General features: G+C 44.2%; 1 protein-coding gene across 2 annotated transcripts; it reads left to right on the plus strand.

The window, feature by feature from the left end:
* Window positions 1–1,150: 1,150 nt before the first annotated feature.
* Window positions 1,151–4,874, plus strand: LOC125514401 (GATA transcription factor 20). 2 transcript variants are annotated; one of them, XM_048679717.2, is made up of 7 exons: window positions 1,151–1,688; window positions 1,787–1,873; window positions 1,966–2,075; window positions 2,164–2,277; window positions 3,041–3,146; window positions 3,679–3,744; window positions 4,318–4,874. In XM_048679717.2, exons 1-7 carry the CDS (start codon window positions 1,251–1,253, stop codon window positions 4,423–4,425), a joined length of 1,029 nt encoding a protein of 342 aa, XP_048535674.1. In that variant the 5' UTR covers window positions 1,151–1,250; the 3' UTR covers window positions 4,426–4,874. The 2 variants fall into 2 exon arrangements, with proteins under 2 accessions (XP_048535674.1, XP_048535673.1); XM_048679716.2 differs by having other exon boundaries at window positions 1,153–1,688; window positions 4,315–4,874.
* The last annotated feature ends 8,544 nt before the right edge of the window (window positions 4,875–13,418 follow it).

The raw sequence follows: 13,418 nt of genomic DNA on the forward strand, positions 1-13,418 counted from the left end.
CATTTATCATGAAAGAAGAAATATAAAATAACAACTTTATTACTTCCTATAGGGCATATTTCCTTTAGTAACTCATGACAATTTAAAAAAAGATGTGCAAAAGTTACCACTTCGTGAGAAAGCCACGGGCGGGCGAACCAACCCTAGTCACCATAGCTTGATCTGACTCCTCTCGCCGCCGCCAGGGTGCCTAGCATGGCGTCGATAGCCGCGGGGAGGCTGCTGCTCATCGGGATCCGGTATGGAGGAGCTGGTTGGCTATTGAAGGACAACGCCAGTGCTGTCAGGATGTGGTTGTCGACAGGCGATGTTTGGCGATGATGTTAGTGATCCGGCGCGGTGCGACTTGGCTAGGTCACCGGAGAAGAGGGATTTGATGCATGGTCCTAGATGACGACAAGCTCGACGTCAGACGTGGACCTGTCGTGCAACGACATGGATGTTTTTCTTCAGGTTCTCTTTAGGGACTCTTCAAGTTTGGTTTGGGGTAGCAATGCAACGACACTATCCGCGTATAAAACTAATATTCTCCCAGCTTCTCCCGGTTTCGTTGGTGTGTTCGTCATCGATGGAGGGTGTGTGGAGCCGTGTCTCCGGCTGATCTTCCGGGACTCGATTGGTTTAGGTTTCTAGTGGATCCGTATGGATTCGACATACATTCATGATCTTCGAAGTTTCTACATGACCTTATCAGCCTTTTCGTCTCCAAGGCGTCGGTTAGCTCTGTAGATTGCGGCCGCCGACTTCTCCTAGTATGCATCGATGACTTTTCAGCCGTTACTTCTACGAGTTCTTGGGGTTTAAAATGTTTGCTCCTCTAAGGCAGAAGCTCAGTGGTGGAATCGAGTTTTGCTATGCAGGAGGAAGAAAATTTCGGCACCCTCATGAATTTAAATGTATTTTATCTCCCTTTATTTATGGGTGTGTTTGTAAGGACCCGTGATACTTGATACCTATATGACCTTGCCTTTCGAAAAAAGATGTGCAGACCTTGGCCACCAGTAAATAATTGTATATATTTTTTAGAGACCAATAAATAATACTATTTGGCAGATTAAACTATTCCAAAAGCATCGGCAGAAAAGGAGCAGCCAAAAACGGTGCGGATCGAACGGCCACGATCCCGCCTCAAAAGCCCACACGCCACGCGCTCCATCGCAAGTTCGCAACCCATCTTGCGGCTACTACACCCGAACGAGGCCCTGCCTAGGGTTCCACCCCCGTCGTCCGATCCGATCCCGCCCCCCACCATGAGCGGCCACCACGACGCCAGCAAGCCCTACCAGCCCCGCCGGGGCCCGGAGCGCCCCCCGCCGCAGCAGCCGGCGGAGGACGAGGAGGCGGCCGCGGCCGCGGCGGCGATGGCCGAGGTCGAGGCCGCGGCGGGGGCGATGGAGCAGTACGAGCCGCATCTGGAGCACGGGGAGGAGGAGGAGGAGGAAGAGGAGGAGGGGGAGGAAGAGGGGGAGGAGGAGGGAGAGGAAGGGCATGGGTACGCGTACGATTATGTTACCGGGGAGGCCGTCCCGATGGACGAGGAAGGCGCCGCGGCCGCGGCGCACGCCCACCACGGCGCGGCAGGGCCGCACGGCATGGAGGCGGGCGGCGCACCACAAGCCCCGTCGAACACGCTCACGCTCTCTTTCCAGGGCGAGGTGTTCGTCTTCGAGTCTGTGTCTGCCGAGAAGGTGCCGCGCCTCTGATCCCTTCCCTGCAAATTCCGCTCTCCTGCCCTGATGTACTTTGATTGGATGGAAATGAATCCTTTGATTTGGTAACTTGTCAGGTGCAAGCGGTTCTCTTATTGCTTGGAGGAAGGGAGCTCGGCCCGGGTATGGGCGTGGGGCCGTCGTCTTCAGCATCATACAGTAAGGTTTAGACCTCTCTTGGTGAGCTGTATCATTTGTCCGTCGAGAAGCTTTCGAATTATGTGGTGCTCATGTCATTGTGTACTCTGTGATATAGAGGTTGAATTCACATCGGATGGCATCACTGATGAGGTTCCGCGAAAAGCGCAAGGAAAGGAACTTCGATAAGAAGATCCGCTATTCTGTTAGGAAGGAAGTTGCACATAGGTCAGTGCTAGCTTGGTAACATAAAAGTTAGCTCTGCCCTTTGCATGCTGTGTCATGACTATACATACTTTTGTTCACCCATTTGCAGGATGCAGCGCCATAAAGGTCAGTTCACATCATCAAAAGCAAAGGCCGAAGAAGCCGCAGCTGCGGCTAATTCGGATTGGGGTGCAGTGGAAGGTCGACCTCTTTCGGCGCCTGTGTAAGTCCACAAACTGTTGTACTGATTATATGTAAGCACTTGAAAATTTCTTTTATCCGGATTCCATAAGTTGAGAATGACGATATTTGCATATTGTGAATAAATGATTTTGTTGTAAATCAGTACCGAAGTTAGGTTCGGTGTGATGTCCCCATATGCCTGCGCAGGATAGCTAGGAGCTTTGCTGTTATGAACAATGCATGGTTTAGTGTCTAGTGCAGTGCGTTAGTTGCCTGGCTTCTCGTTGGCTCTATATCACTATCTGGATACTCTTGGCTCTATATCACTATCTGGATACTCTTGTGTACAAGGTTGTCCCGTAAGCTCATGATATGATGCTACATAGAACTGAATTCAGTGAATGAAAATGCTAGCTTGAAGACATGCATCTATCATTGTTACCAAGGCTCGCACTCACTATTTTTTGCTATTCGGTTGTTGCTTACCGAAAATTTTGTTGGTATTAGTTGAAGTACCTGTGATCATTGGATGATATGAGATGCTTTTTGAACACTTCTATTTGTACATGTCACTGTTTATCTGTAGCAACAGCTTGCTTCAGAATACAATGTACCCTAGTTATTGCACATCTAAGTGACTCAATCAAGCATAGAAAAGGAAAAGAAAAAAGAAAGAAAATACCTGCACGAATCATCGGGTAAAATCATTGGCACAAGACTTAGATGTGCAATACTTAGGGCACATCTAGATGTGCTTTAGCAAAACTGTCTTTGATAATTGTTTCACTATCCAATTCTTTCAGCTGCCAGCATTGTGGTATTAGTTCTAACAATACACCTATGATGCGTCGAGGACCGGATGGACCAAGGACTTTGTGCAATGCATGTGGGCTCGCGTGGGCAAATAAGGTACTTAAAATTCTTGTGGTACTGTGTTAGTATGTTCATTTACCTTGTTGTTTGTACCAACATCCACAGCACTACAGCAGGCTCTGTTGTTGCACAACCTATATATTGTAAAGAGGTCCCGTCTCCCTTAACATCAATAAGTAACAATCTCTTAGTTGTCTACAGTCCAACTGTAACAATATATCCTTCTGTACCGTCTATTACGTTGGATGCTGGTTCTCTGATATTCTGATAAGATGGTTTTAACTTCATCAGCAACAATGTGCTTGTTTATTTTCTTCTGGATACTAGGTGATAAACTACATGTTGTCAGTAATTTGTTTTCAGCTAGCCTGATTTGTAACATGAGCTTCGTGAAAATAAGAAAATTGAACACCCCCCCGGTTGAAATTTCCACCTAAATTGTTGGGTTAGTACTTCAATGAAATGACATCAATACAGGAAATAGTCACAATGTTAGAGTACCTCATGCCTGACTTTGCATTTACATATTGATATGTTAATGATTCTTCAACGTGTTACTCCTTCCTAGGGTATGATGAGAGAGGTCAAAGGTCATACACCTTTGAAAGTTGTGCCGCCAGCAACCGATGACGCTGTAAGCACTAATTCTCCCCTTCCATTAGATTAACAGCCTACCTTATCAGATTTGATGTACTCCCTCCGTTCCAGAATATAAGGTGTATTGTTTTCCGTGCAAGTCAACCATTTGAATGTTTGACCAAGACTATAGAATAAAATAACAACTTCTGCAATACCTAATAGATAAAATATGAAACTACTTTTCATGACGGATCAAATGATATAAATTTCGTATTGTGGATATTGATATATTTTTCTAAAAACTTGGTCAAATATGCACTCATTTGACTTTTGAAAAAACAAAACCTTATGTAAAGGAACGGAGGGAGTATATAATTTACTATTTTTGTATATTTTCATAACCTGAAGTCGAAATTGTGTACCGTTTTCTGAACTGCTAGAAGCTTCTATTTTGAACTCTTGATGAAACTACAACAAATATACATGTCCCTGTCGAAATTAGAGGGCTAGAATTTTTTCGAAGTACAAACTTCATATGGTTATCATTTTCAATGAATAAAGATTCTCTTTCTGTATTTTGACCGGTTCAGTTATCTCATTTGAATATAATTCTCATACCCTGCAGCAGAATGGAGTTGCTGAAGCACCCACTGCTGAGCAGCAACATCTCGCACTAGAAGCTGCACCAGAAGCGCCAGTAGCTCCTGCTCCTGCTGCCAATGGCCATGATTCATAGCCATCGGTGGTGATGCTTCAGAGGATGCTGCGTTTGTCATGGAGTTGCATGCTTAGAAGTTATAATCGGCATAATTTGAACTGGAGGCTTGCAATGTGCGCATTGTGGTGTGGATGTACCGATGGTCTGACTCTGTTGCCGCATGTGTATATAGATAATAGACGCTTTTCAAGATGGGTTTTTCTGAGTGTTCATTAGATTTAAATCTTCTAGAAATGACACTGTTAGCGACAGCAACATCCTCTCCTGCATGGCTGCTTGGTTGCTTTAGAATCGTATGAGATAATCTATTAGACAAATGCGTCAGGATGACATTTTTTCATTAATTTGTTACATGGATATGTGTACCAGATAATTTGCGTGTACTTGGTAGCGACCCGGTTGGCTACATGAAGATGTTTAACTTACCATACAAGAGGGTGGCCCATGTTTTGCTATTATTTGATTAAGCTTTGTGTGCGTGATATATTTTTGAAGAGTAAAAGTCTGCAAAACTAAACACAAATCTTTCTCTCGCAGTTGTGTGAAGTTTACTCTTGCAAAGTTTATTGGCATAGAAAGACAGGGGAGAGACCATGGATCTTTGCGCTTGATGGGAGAGATTTGGTCTACTAGGTTATGTTCTCTTGTTTGTGCAGATGGTGGAGGCGTCGGCCCAGTGGAATTAGTGTTCCGTCCTCGTTGTGGTGTTGTTGGTTTCTATGTTGTCGTGGCCTCGTGGGCATGTAGGGTTTCTGAGATATGATCCTCGGGGTTGTGAGTGTGGGTATCTTTTTGCCTTAGTTTCCATTGACACCAATCTTTTCAATAACATGCTACACCTTATTGCTTTGGATTGTCATTGTTGGTCTCTCTCCCGACCGTAGTTACAAACTTTGTCTGGCTCCCATGTTGTGGAGCAGGTGCAACATTGAGCTAATCTGATTTCCATTGTTATCAAAGGTGTTCTAGTAAACTCTGACTTGTTTGATACTTCCTCTGCTCATTTAGGAACAGAGGGAGTATATGACTTCTGGCATAAATAAATAAGTCTATCTTGGTTTCTAAAGCGGGCACGAGTTTTAAATCTTCAATTTACTCATGAAACATGTGTTATAAGGTATTACTACTATTTACGCAAAAAAAAACTACTACCAAAAAACACATAATTTGATTCATTACCAAACAAAGTTTGTAAACGTATCTAGATTGAATATCTAATAAAATCTATGACCACCTTATAAACCTGGACGGAGGGGAACCATGTGACACATGTGGCAAGCAATTTATAAATTATTCAAAATAAAAAACCTAGATGGAGGGGAACAATGTAATCGTGCCAGTCTAGTCGAAAACATCTCAAATGTGCCCCTTGAAATGTTTTTTTATTGTAATATCACCCTCTCTTATACCTGGTCATGGGATACCCGGCCCAGCCCGAAAAAGCCTGGTTCGGCTCGGTCTTGCTCGCGGGCCAGGCCCGGGCCTAAGTTTTGAGCCCGAAGAATGTGTCGGGCCGAGCCTTGGATTGGCTTTTCGTGTTTCAGGAAAGGGGCCCAGCGGGCTTTCTCACTGACGGGCCGGGTTGGGCCTAGGCTGGACGGGTCGGGCTGGGCCTAGCCTGGCCGGGCCAGGCTCACGCCTAGGTTTTTCACCTCAGACTTGGATAGGCCTGGCCCGAAGCTCGGCCCGGCCCGGCAGATGCCCAGATAGGCCGTAGATTGGGAAAGGACATCCCTTGAGAAATCTATCAGATTTTTCAGAACATCATTTCTGCAACCAATGCTGAAAGCTTGCAAGGTATGTGTTCTTTGCTGCTATATTTCGACGGCCGTATCACTATCAAAATGCATTGACATCTAACAGTTTCTAGTGATTTGATCAACATGATACAGTAAAATTTTCTAGTTGATCAACATGATACAGTAGAAGTTGGGCCAATAATGGGATGATCTTCTTTCATACTGGGTTGGTTGGAAGAATCTCTCCAGTCTCTAGTGATCTCCTGTGAAGTGGTAAAACTCGTTTATTTCCAGTGAAGCTATCTTCCACGTTTTGAACTGAAAGGATCAACTTCACCGTCATTTATTAGGAAAATGCTAACCTTCAGCCGACTGATGCCCGCACAACATTTGCCGCTTGTGTAGCCGTCAAATTGATTTTGATTGAGCGCTCGCACTGGCGACAAGTCCCGTGCAACTAGTTTTTTTTACAACAAGCTAGTTTCAGAAAGTTTCCGCAATAGAGGTCTTGTTTCGGAAAGAAAAGAATGTTTGATTGTGAAGTTTTTCTTTCGGCAACAGAGTCTAGTTTTAGAAAGTTTCCGCAATAGAGGTCTTGTTTCAGAAAGAAGAAAAATGGTTCGACGATCAATATTTTCACTTTTGCAACAAGGGTATTGTTTCGGAAACATAGCCCCGGTTGCAGAAAGCGCAGAATGAGTGCCCCGCGTTAGAGCGTACGAGGGCAAGCATTACAACAAGACCCATGTTTCAGAAACATAGCTTCGGTTGCAGAAGTCGTCAAAGGAGTGCCCGACGTGAGATTTCATCGTTGTCGTGCTAGAGTAGAGACAGCTGCTCGCGGTGCTGGTCCGGAGGAGGCGCGTCGATTCCGGCAGCCGGAGACACTCCATGGCCGAGGCACCCAGGCCATGTCAGGGCAGTGATGATGTCTCAGTGGACCTTTGCAACAAGGTCCTTGTTTGCAAAGCCACGAGTGCAACAAGCTAGCTGTTGTGAAGGCGCCCAGTTGGCTGGGACGGTAGATCGGACGGTGTTTCGGGCGGCATCCGACGGTTGCCGAGGCGGCTGAGCTTATCAGTTTATCATTCGATGGACGCGTAGCATTGCTTGCGTTGTTCTCAGGCTGGCTGTTAGTACTTCTATGGCATATTTGCTAGGAAAAGATCCATATTTTTTTGAAAAGGAGGATAGACCCTCGACCTCTGCATCTGGACGATGCATGCGGCCATCTTACTAATTATTCACAGAGGCCATACAAAGTAATACATTAGTCAATCGGAAGCCACCATCTAGGCAACACATGCTGCTACTCGTATCTCATTGATGAAGGTGTGCCGAATATCCGGGCCTAATACCAAACCGACATCGCACCAAACCCTAACATATAAAATCGGATGCCCCAACCCAGCCACACACCATAATACCTGTCACAAGTATGCTCTTTGTCCGGATAAGCTCTCGGAGTTCTTTTTGGCTTACTTAAGATACTTTTGCTTTGAACACCAGATTAATTTACTCCCTAAAGTGATTTTCAGTGGTCCATGTCATCCGCGCCACCGGTTATGCCACTGGTGGCCCCATCACCCTTCTGCCTCCCATAATTCAAGGTTCTTCCTCCTACCAGCTTGTTATCCCCAGCTAAGTGCATTCACATGGTGCACAAGCATTTCATGGGTTTAAACCATTGAGAGTAGGGCCCTGTTCTAGGCCACCAAGCACGTGTGGCAAGACTATAGGATCTGTGGGCTCCATCCCCTGGCCGGTGTCAGAGTTCTACTTGACCGAGTTCATGCTAACTTTAATGGAATTGAGGGCAAATGGCGGCGGTTACATCATGTAAAGAGGAGTGTGGGAGAAGGAGAGGGGGTGTAGCCTTATCGAGAGATTATGAGAAGGGTGATGTGGATGGCCACATGGACAAAAAACCGATGAAGTGAATGCCACCCTTGCAATAAAATGGTATGTGGATGTCGCGGGGGAAGCTGCCCTCAGGAGTTCCAGTATTGGAGGTTCAGTGGGAGTAAGTAAGCGGAAATGCCGGGGGTTGTTCAAAGAACAGCGGGGGAGTAAGTGTCAAAAAATGTCTTACATTATAGGACAAAGGGAGTACATTTTTCCGTATTTGCTTACATGGAACGAACACTTCGCCACAATGTTAGTGTATTATTTACCATGTACCTTTGCAGGAGGAACTGGAAAGCGCTTACAATGGGAAGCTCCAACAAGCCAAGAATAACTTGAATTGGTAAAATTTGCGTGCACAGAGGCGGCAATGACTCTACGCATCAATAGCCACACCCTAGAGTTTAACTTGGGGACAAAGGACTACCCTGGAGATCCTAATGCCGCACCGCTGCTCAAATATTTTACGTGGGTATAACAGACACAACCAAATGTTACTGTTTTGTTAAGTTGATTTTGGTGAACAAGTGGTGCATCACTATTGTTGAGTTACTCTTAATGAAGGAAGCCACATTACATTTATGTCTGCATCTTTGATTCAAAACAGGCAATTCCTGTGTGCTGTTACAAAGACATAATCAGGACTGTGTGCAATCATCCCCGTAACCCAGATGTGGTTTCGAGGGTATCACACATACTATACAGACAGAGTCTACGTCAGGGGTAAAAGAAGGACGACTTTTATACACACCAGGCTACGTACTATCAGACCTGGTGGAGGGCGACTCGGGCGGCGCCCAAACCCTAGCCTCTATTGAATTCATGCTCCAGCCAACTTATTCAAAAGTCTGAACTGATGAAGGAAGGCGGGCAATATATTTCAACACTCTTCCTCATGTCTAGGCTATTTAGTCCGTAGACGTGGGATCGATGTAGGCCGCAAGATCTTTTTTGTTTTAATACTGCGTTGGCACGGTCTTGAACTCAAGACCTTTTGGCTCTGATACCATATTGAATTCATGCTATGACCAACTCATTCAAAAGTCTGAACTGATGGAGGGAAGCGGGCAATATATTTCAACAGTCGCCGGGGGCGCGATCTCCCTCTCCCCCTTCCTCTGTCGCCGCCGGGCTAAGCCAGGAGGCCAACAGCGGTGGCAGGGGACTCCCTCTCTCACGCGTCTTAGGGGTGGTGCGGGCCGCCTAAATGCGTGGTGATGCAGCCGATAACCTATGCAGCGCGGCAGGGATGGCTGCGACAGGCGGTGGCGTGGTGGTCGGCACTGCATCAGGCGGCGGTAGCTGCAGGCGCGGCGCGACACTGTACCGGGAAGGGCGGTGGCTATGGTCGGCGGCGGCGCGCCATCGAGCGTCGGATCGGCGGCGACGGTGTGGAGGGCTTGCTATTCGGCGACGCCTCTGGTTAGATCTGAGGTGGTCGGCCTAAGGCTGGATGGTCAGATCATTGAGCAAATCATTCTGAGCCTTAAGTACTTGTTCTACTTGAGTGGTAACCATAGAATCATGTTTACTAATAATTTTAAGTTCACCTTTAACTCTAGACATATAATCACTCAAGTGTTCAAGCATATGAGCATTATGTTTCAATTGTCTACCAACATAAGCATTGAAGTTTTCTTGTTTAACAATAAAATTGTCAAACTCATCTAAGAATTGGCTAGCAGACTTATAACGAGGGATATCACCTTCATCAAATCTATAGAGAGAATTTACCTTTACTACCTGTGTCGGGTTATCAAGACCATGTATTTCTTCAATAGGTGGTAAATTCTTAACATCTTCAGCTTTAATACCTTTTACTTTCATAGATTTCTTTGTCTCTTGCATATCTTCAGGACTGAGAAATAGAATACCCCTTTTCTTCGGAGTTGGCTTAGGAGTTGGTTCAGGAAGTGTCCAATTATTTTCATTACTCAACATATTATTCAATAGCAATTCAGCTTGATCAACAGTTCTTTCCCTGAAAACACAACCAGCACAACTATCTAGGTGGTCTCTAGAAGCATCGGTTAGTCCATTATAAAAGATATCAAGTATTTCATTTTTCTTGAGAGGATGATCAGGCAAAGCATCAAGTAATTGGAGAAGCCTCCCCCAAGCTTGTGGGAGACTCTCTTCTTCAATTTGCACAAAATTATATGTTTCCCTTAAGGCAGCTTGTTTCTTATGAGTGGTGAAATATTTAGCAGAGAAGTAATAAATCATATCCTGGGGACTACGCACACAACCAGGATCAAGAGAATTAAACCGTGTTTTAGCATCACCCTTTAACGAGAATGGAAATAATTTAAGGATAAAGTAATAGCGAGTTTTCTCATCATTAGTGAACAGGGTGGCTATATCATTTAATTTAGTAAGATGTGCCACAACAGTTTCAGATTCATAGTCGTAAAAAGGATCAGATTCAACCAAAGTAATTAACTCAGGATCGACAGATAAATCATAATCCTTATCAGTAATAAAGATAGGTGAAGTAGTAAAAGCAGGGTCATATTTCATTCTAGCATTTAAGGATTTTTCTTTAAGCTTAGCTAATAATTTTTTAAGATCAGATCTATCATTGCAAGCTAAGAAGTCTCTAGCAGTTTCTTCATCCATAACATAACCCTCAGGAACAACAGGCAATTCATATCTAGGGGGAGAGTCTTCATCATCACTTTCATCAATATTATCAGTTTCAATAATTTCATTCTCTCTAACCCTAGCAAGTTGTTCATCAAGAAATTCACCTAGTGGCACAGTATTATCAAGCATAGAAGTAGTTTCATCATAAGTATCATGCAAAGTAGAAGTGGCATCATCAATAACATGTGACATATTAGAATGAATAGCAGGTGTAGGTGTCGCAAGTTTACTCAAAACAGAAGGTGAATCAAGTGCAGAGCTAGATGGCAGTTCCTTACCTCCCCTCGTAGTTGAGGGAAAAATATTGGTTCTTTGATCTTTCAAGTTCTTCATAGTGACCAGCAGATATAAATCCTAAGTGACTCAAAGAATAGAGCTATGCTCCCTGCAACGGCGCCAGAAAACAGTCTTGATAACCCACAAGTATAGGGGATCGCAATAGTTTTCGAGGGTAGAGTATTCAACCTAAATTTATTGATTCGACACAAGGGGAGCCAAAGAATATCCTCAAGTATTAGCAGCTGAGTTGTCAATTCAACCACACCTGGAAACTTAATATCTACAGTAAAGTATTTAGTAGCAAAGTAATATGATAGTAGCGGTAACGGTAGCAAAAGTAATATTTTTGGTTTTATAGTGATTGTAACAGTAGCAATGGAAAAGTAAATAAGCGAAGAACAATATATGAAAAGCTCGTGGGCAATGGATCATTGATGGATAATTATGTCGGATGTGATTCCTCATGCAATAGTTATAACCTAGGGTGACACAGAACTAGCTCCAGTTCATCAATGTAATGTAGGCATGTATTCCGAATATAGTCATACGTGCTTATGGAAAAGAACTTGCATGACATCTTTTGTCCTACCCTCCCGTGGCAGCGGGGTCCTATTTGAAACCAAGGGATATTAAGGCCTCCTTTTAATACAGTACGGGACCAAAGCATTAACACATAGTGAATACATGAACTCCTCAAACTACGGTCATCATCGGTAAGTATCCCGATTATTGTCACTTCGGGGTTAACGGATCATAACACATAATAGGTGACTATAGACTTGCAAGATAGGATCACGAACTCACATATAATCATGAAAACACAATAGGTTCAGATCTGAAATCATGGCACTCGGGCCCTAGTGACAAGCATTAAGCATAGCAAAGTCATAGCAACATCAATCTCAGAACATAATGGATACTAGGGATCAAACCCTAACAAAACTAACTCGATTACATGATAAATCTCATCCAACCCATCACCGTCCAGCAAGCCTACGATGGAATTACTCACACACGACGGTGAGCATCATGAAATTGGTGATGGGGGGAAGGTTGATGATGACGATGGCGACGGATTCCCCTCTCCTGAGCCCCGAACGGACTCCAGATTAGCCCTCTCGAGAGAGATTAGGGCTTGGCGGCGGCTCCGTATCGTAAAACACGATGAATCCTTCTCTTTTTTTCCTCACCGAACACGAATATATAGAGTTGGAGTTGAGGTCAGAGGAGCATCAGGGGGCCCATGAGGCAGGGGCGTGCCCAGGGGGTAGGCGCGCCCCCACCCTCGTGGACAGGATGTGGGCCCCCTGGCCTTGATTCTTTCGCCAGTATTTTTTATATATTCCAAAAATAATCTCCGTTGATTTTCACGTCATTCCAAGAACTTTTATTTATGCACAAAAATAACACCATGCCAATTCTACTGAAAACAGCATCAGTCTGGGTTAGTTCCATTCAAATCATGCAAGTTAGAGTCCAAAACAAGGGCAAAAGTGTTTGGAAAAGTAGATACGATGGATACGTATCACTCTCCGATACACGGAGTGACAAATCCTAATCTCGATCTATGCAATTCAACAAACACCATCGGAGACACCGATAGAGCATCTTTATAGTCACCCAGTTACATTGTGACGTTTGATAGCACACTAAGTGTTCCTACGGTATTCGGGAGTTGCATAATCTCATAGTCATAGGAACATGTATAAGTTATGGAGAAAGCAATAGTAGTAAACTAAACAATCATCATGCTAAGCTAACAGATGGGTCAAGTCAATCACATCATTCTCTAATGATGTGATCCTGTTTATCAAATGACAACTCTTTGTCCATGGCTAGGAAACTTAACCATCTTTGATTAACGAGCTAGTCAAGTAGAGGCATACTAGTGACACTCTGTTTGTCTATGTATTCACACATGAACTAAGTTTTCGGTTAATACAATTCTAGCATGAATAATAAACATTTATCCTTATATAAGGAAATATAAATAACAACTTTATTATTGCCTCTAGGGCATATTTCCTTCAGTCTCCCACTTGCACTAGAGTCAATAATCTAGATTACATTGTAATGATTCTAACACCCATGGAGTCTTGGTGCTGATCATGTTTTGCTCGTGAGAGAGGCTTAGTGAACGGGTCTGCAACATTTAGATCCATATGTATCTTGCAAATCTCTATGTCTCCTTCTTGACTTGATCGTGGATGGAATTGAAGCGTCTCTTGATGTGCTTGGTTCTCTTGTGAAGTCTGGATTCCTTTGCCAAGGCAATTGCACCAGTATTGTCACAAAAGATTTTCATTGGACCCGATGCACTAGGTATGACACCTAGATTGGATATGAACTCCTTCATCCAGCTTCATTTGCTACTTCCGAAGCAGCTATGTACTCCGCTTCACACGTAGATCCCGCCATGATGCTCTGCTTGGAACTGCACCA

This window comes from Triticum urartu, chromosome 6A, assembly GCF_056163025.1.
Source record: "Triticum urartu cultivar PI428250 chromosome 6A, HENAU_Tu73, whole genome shotgun sequence".
Lineage (NCBI taxonomy): Eukaryota > Viridiplantae > Streptophyta > Magnoliopsida > Poales > Poaceae > Triticum > Triticum urartu.

What these genes read in the sequence shown, in the direction of transcription:
- LOC125514401 (XM_048679716.2), top strand. Translation starts at nt 1,251, where the DNA reads ATGAGCGGCCACCACGACGCCAGCAAGCCCTACCAGCCCCGCCGGGGC. An exon ending in AGTCTGTGTCTGCCGAGAAG is followed by an intron (nt 1,689 to 1,786) that starts GTGCCGCGCCTC and finishes GTAACTTGTCAG; the next exon opens with GTGCAAGCGGTTCTCTTATT. An exon ending in GGCTCGCGTGGGCAAATAAG is followed by an intron (nt 3,147 to 3,678) that starts GTACTTAAAATT and finishes ACTCCTTCCTAG; the next exon opens with GGTATGATGAGAGAGGTCAA.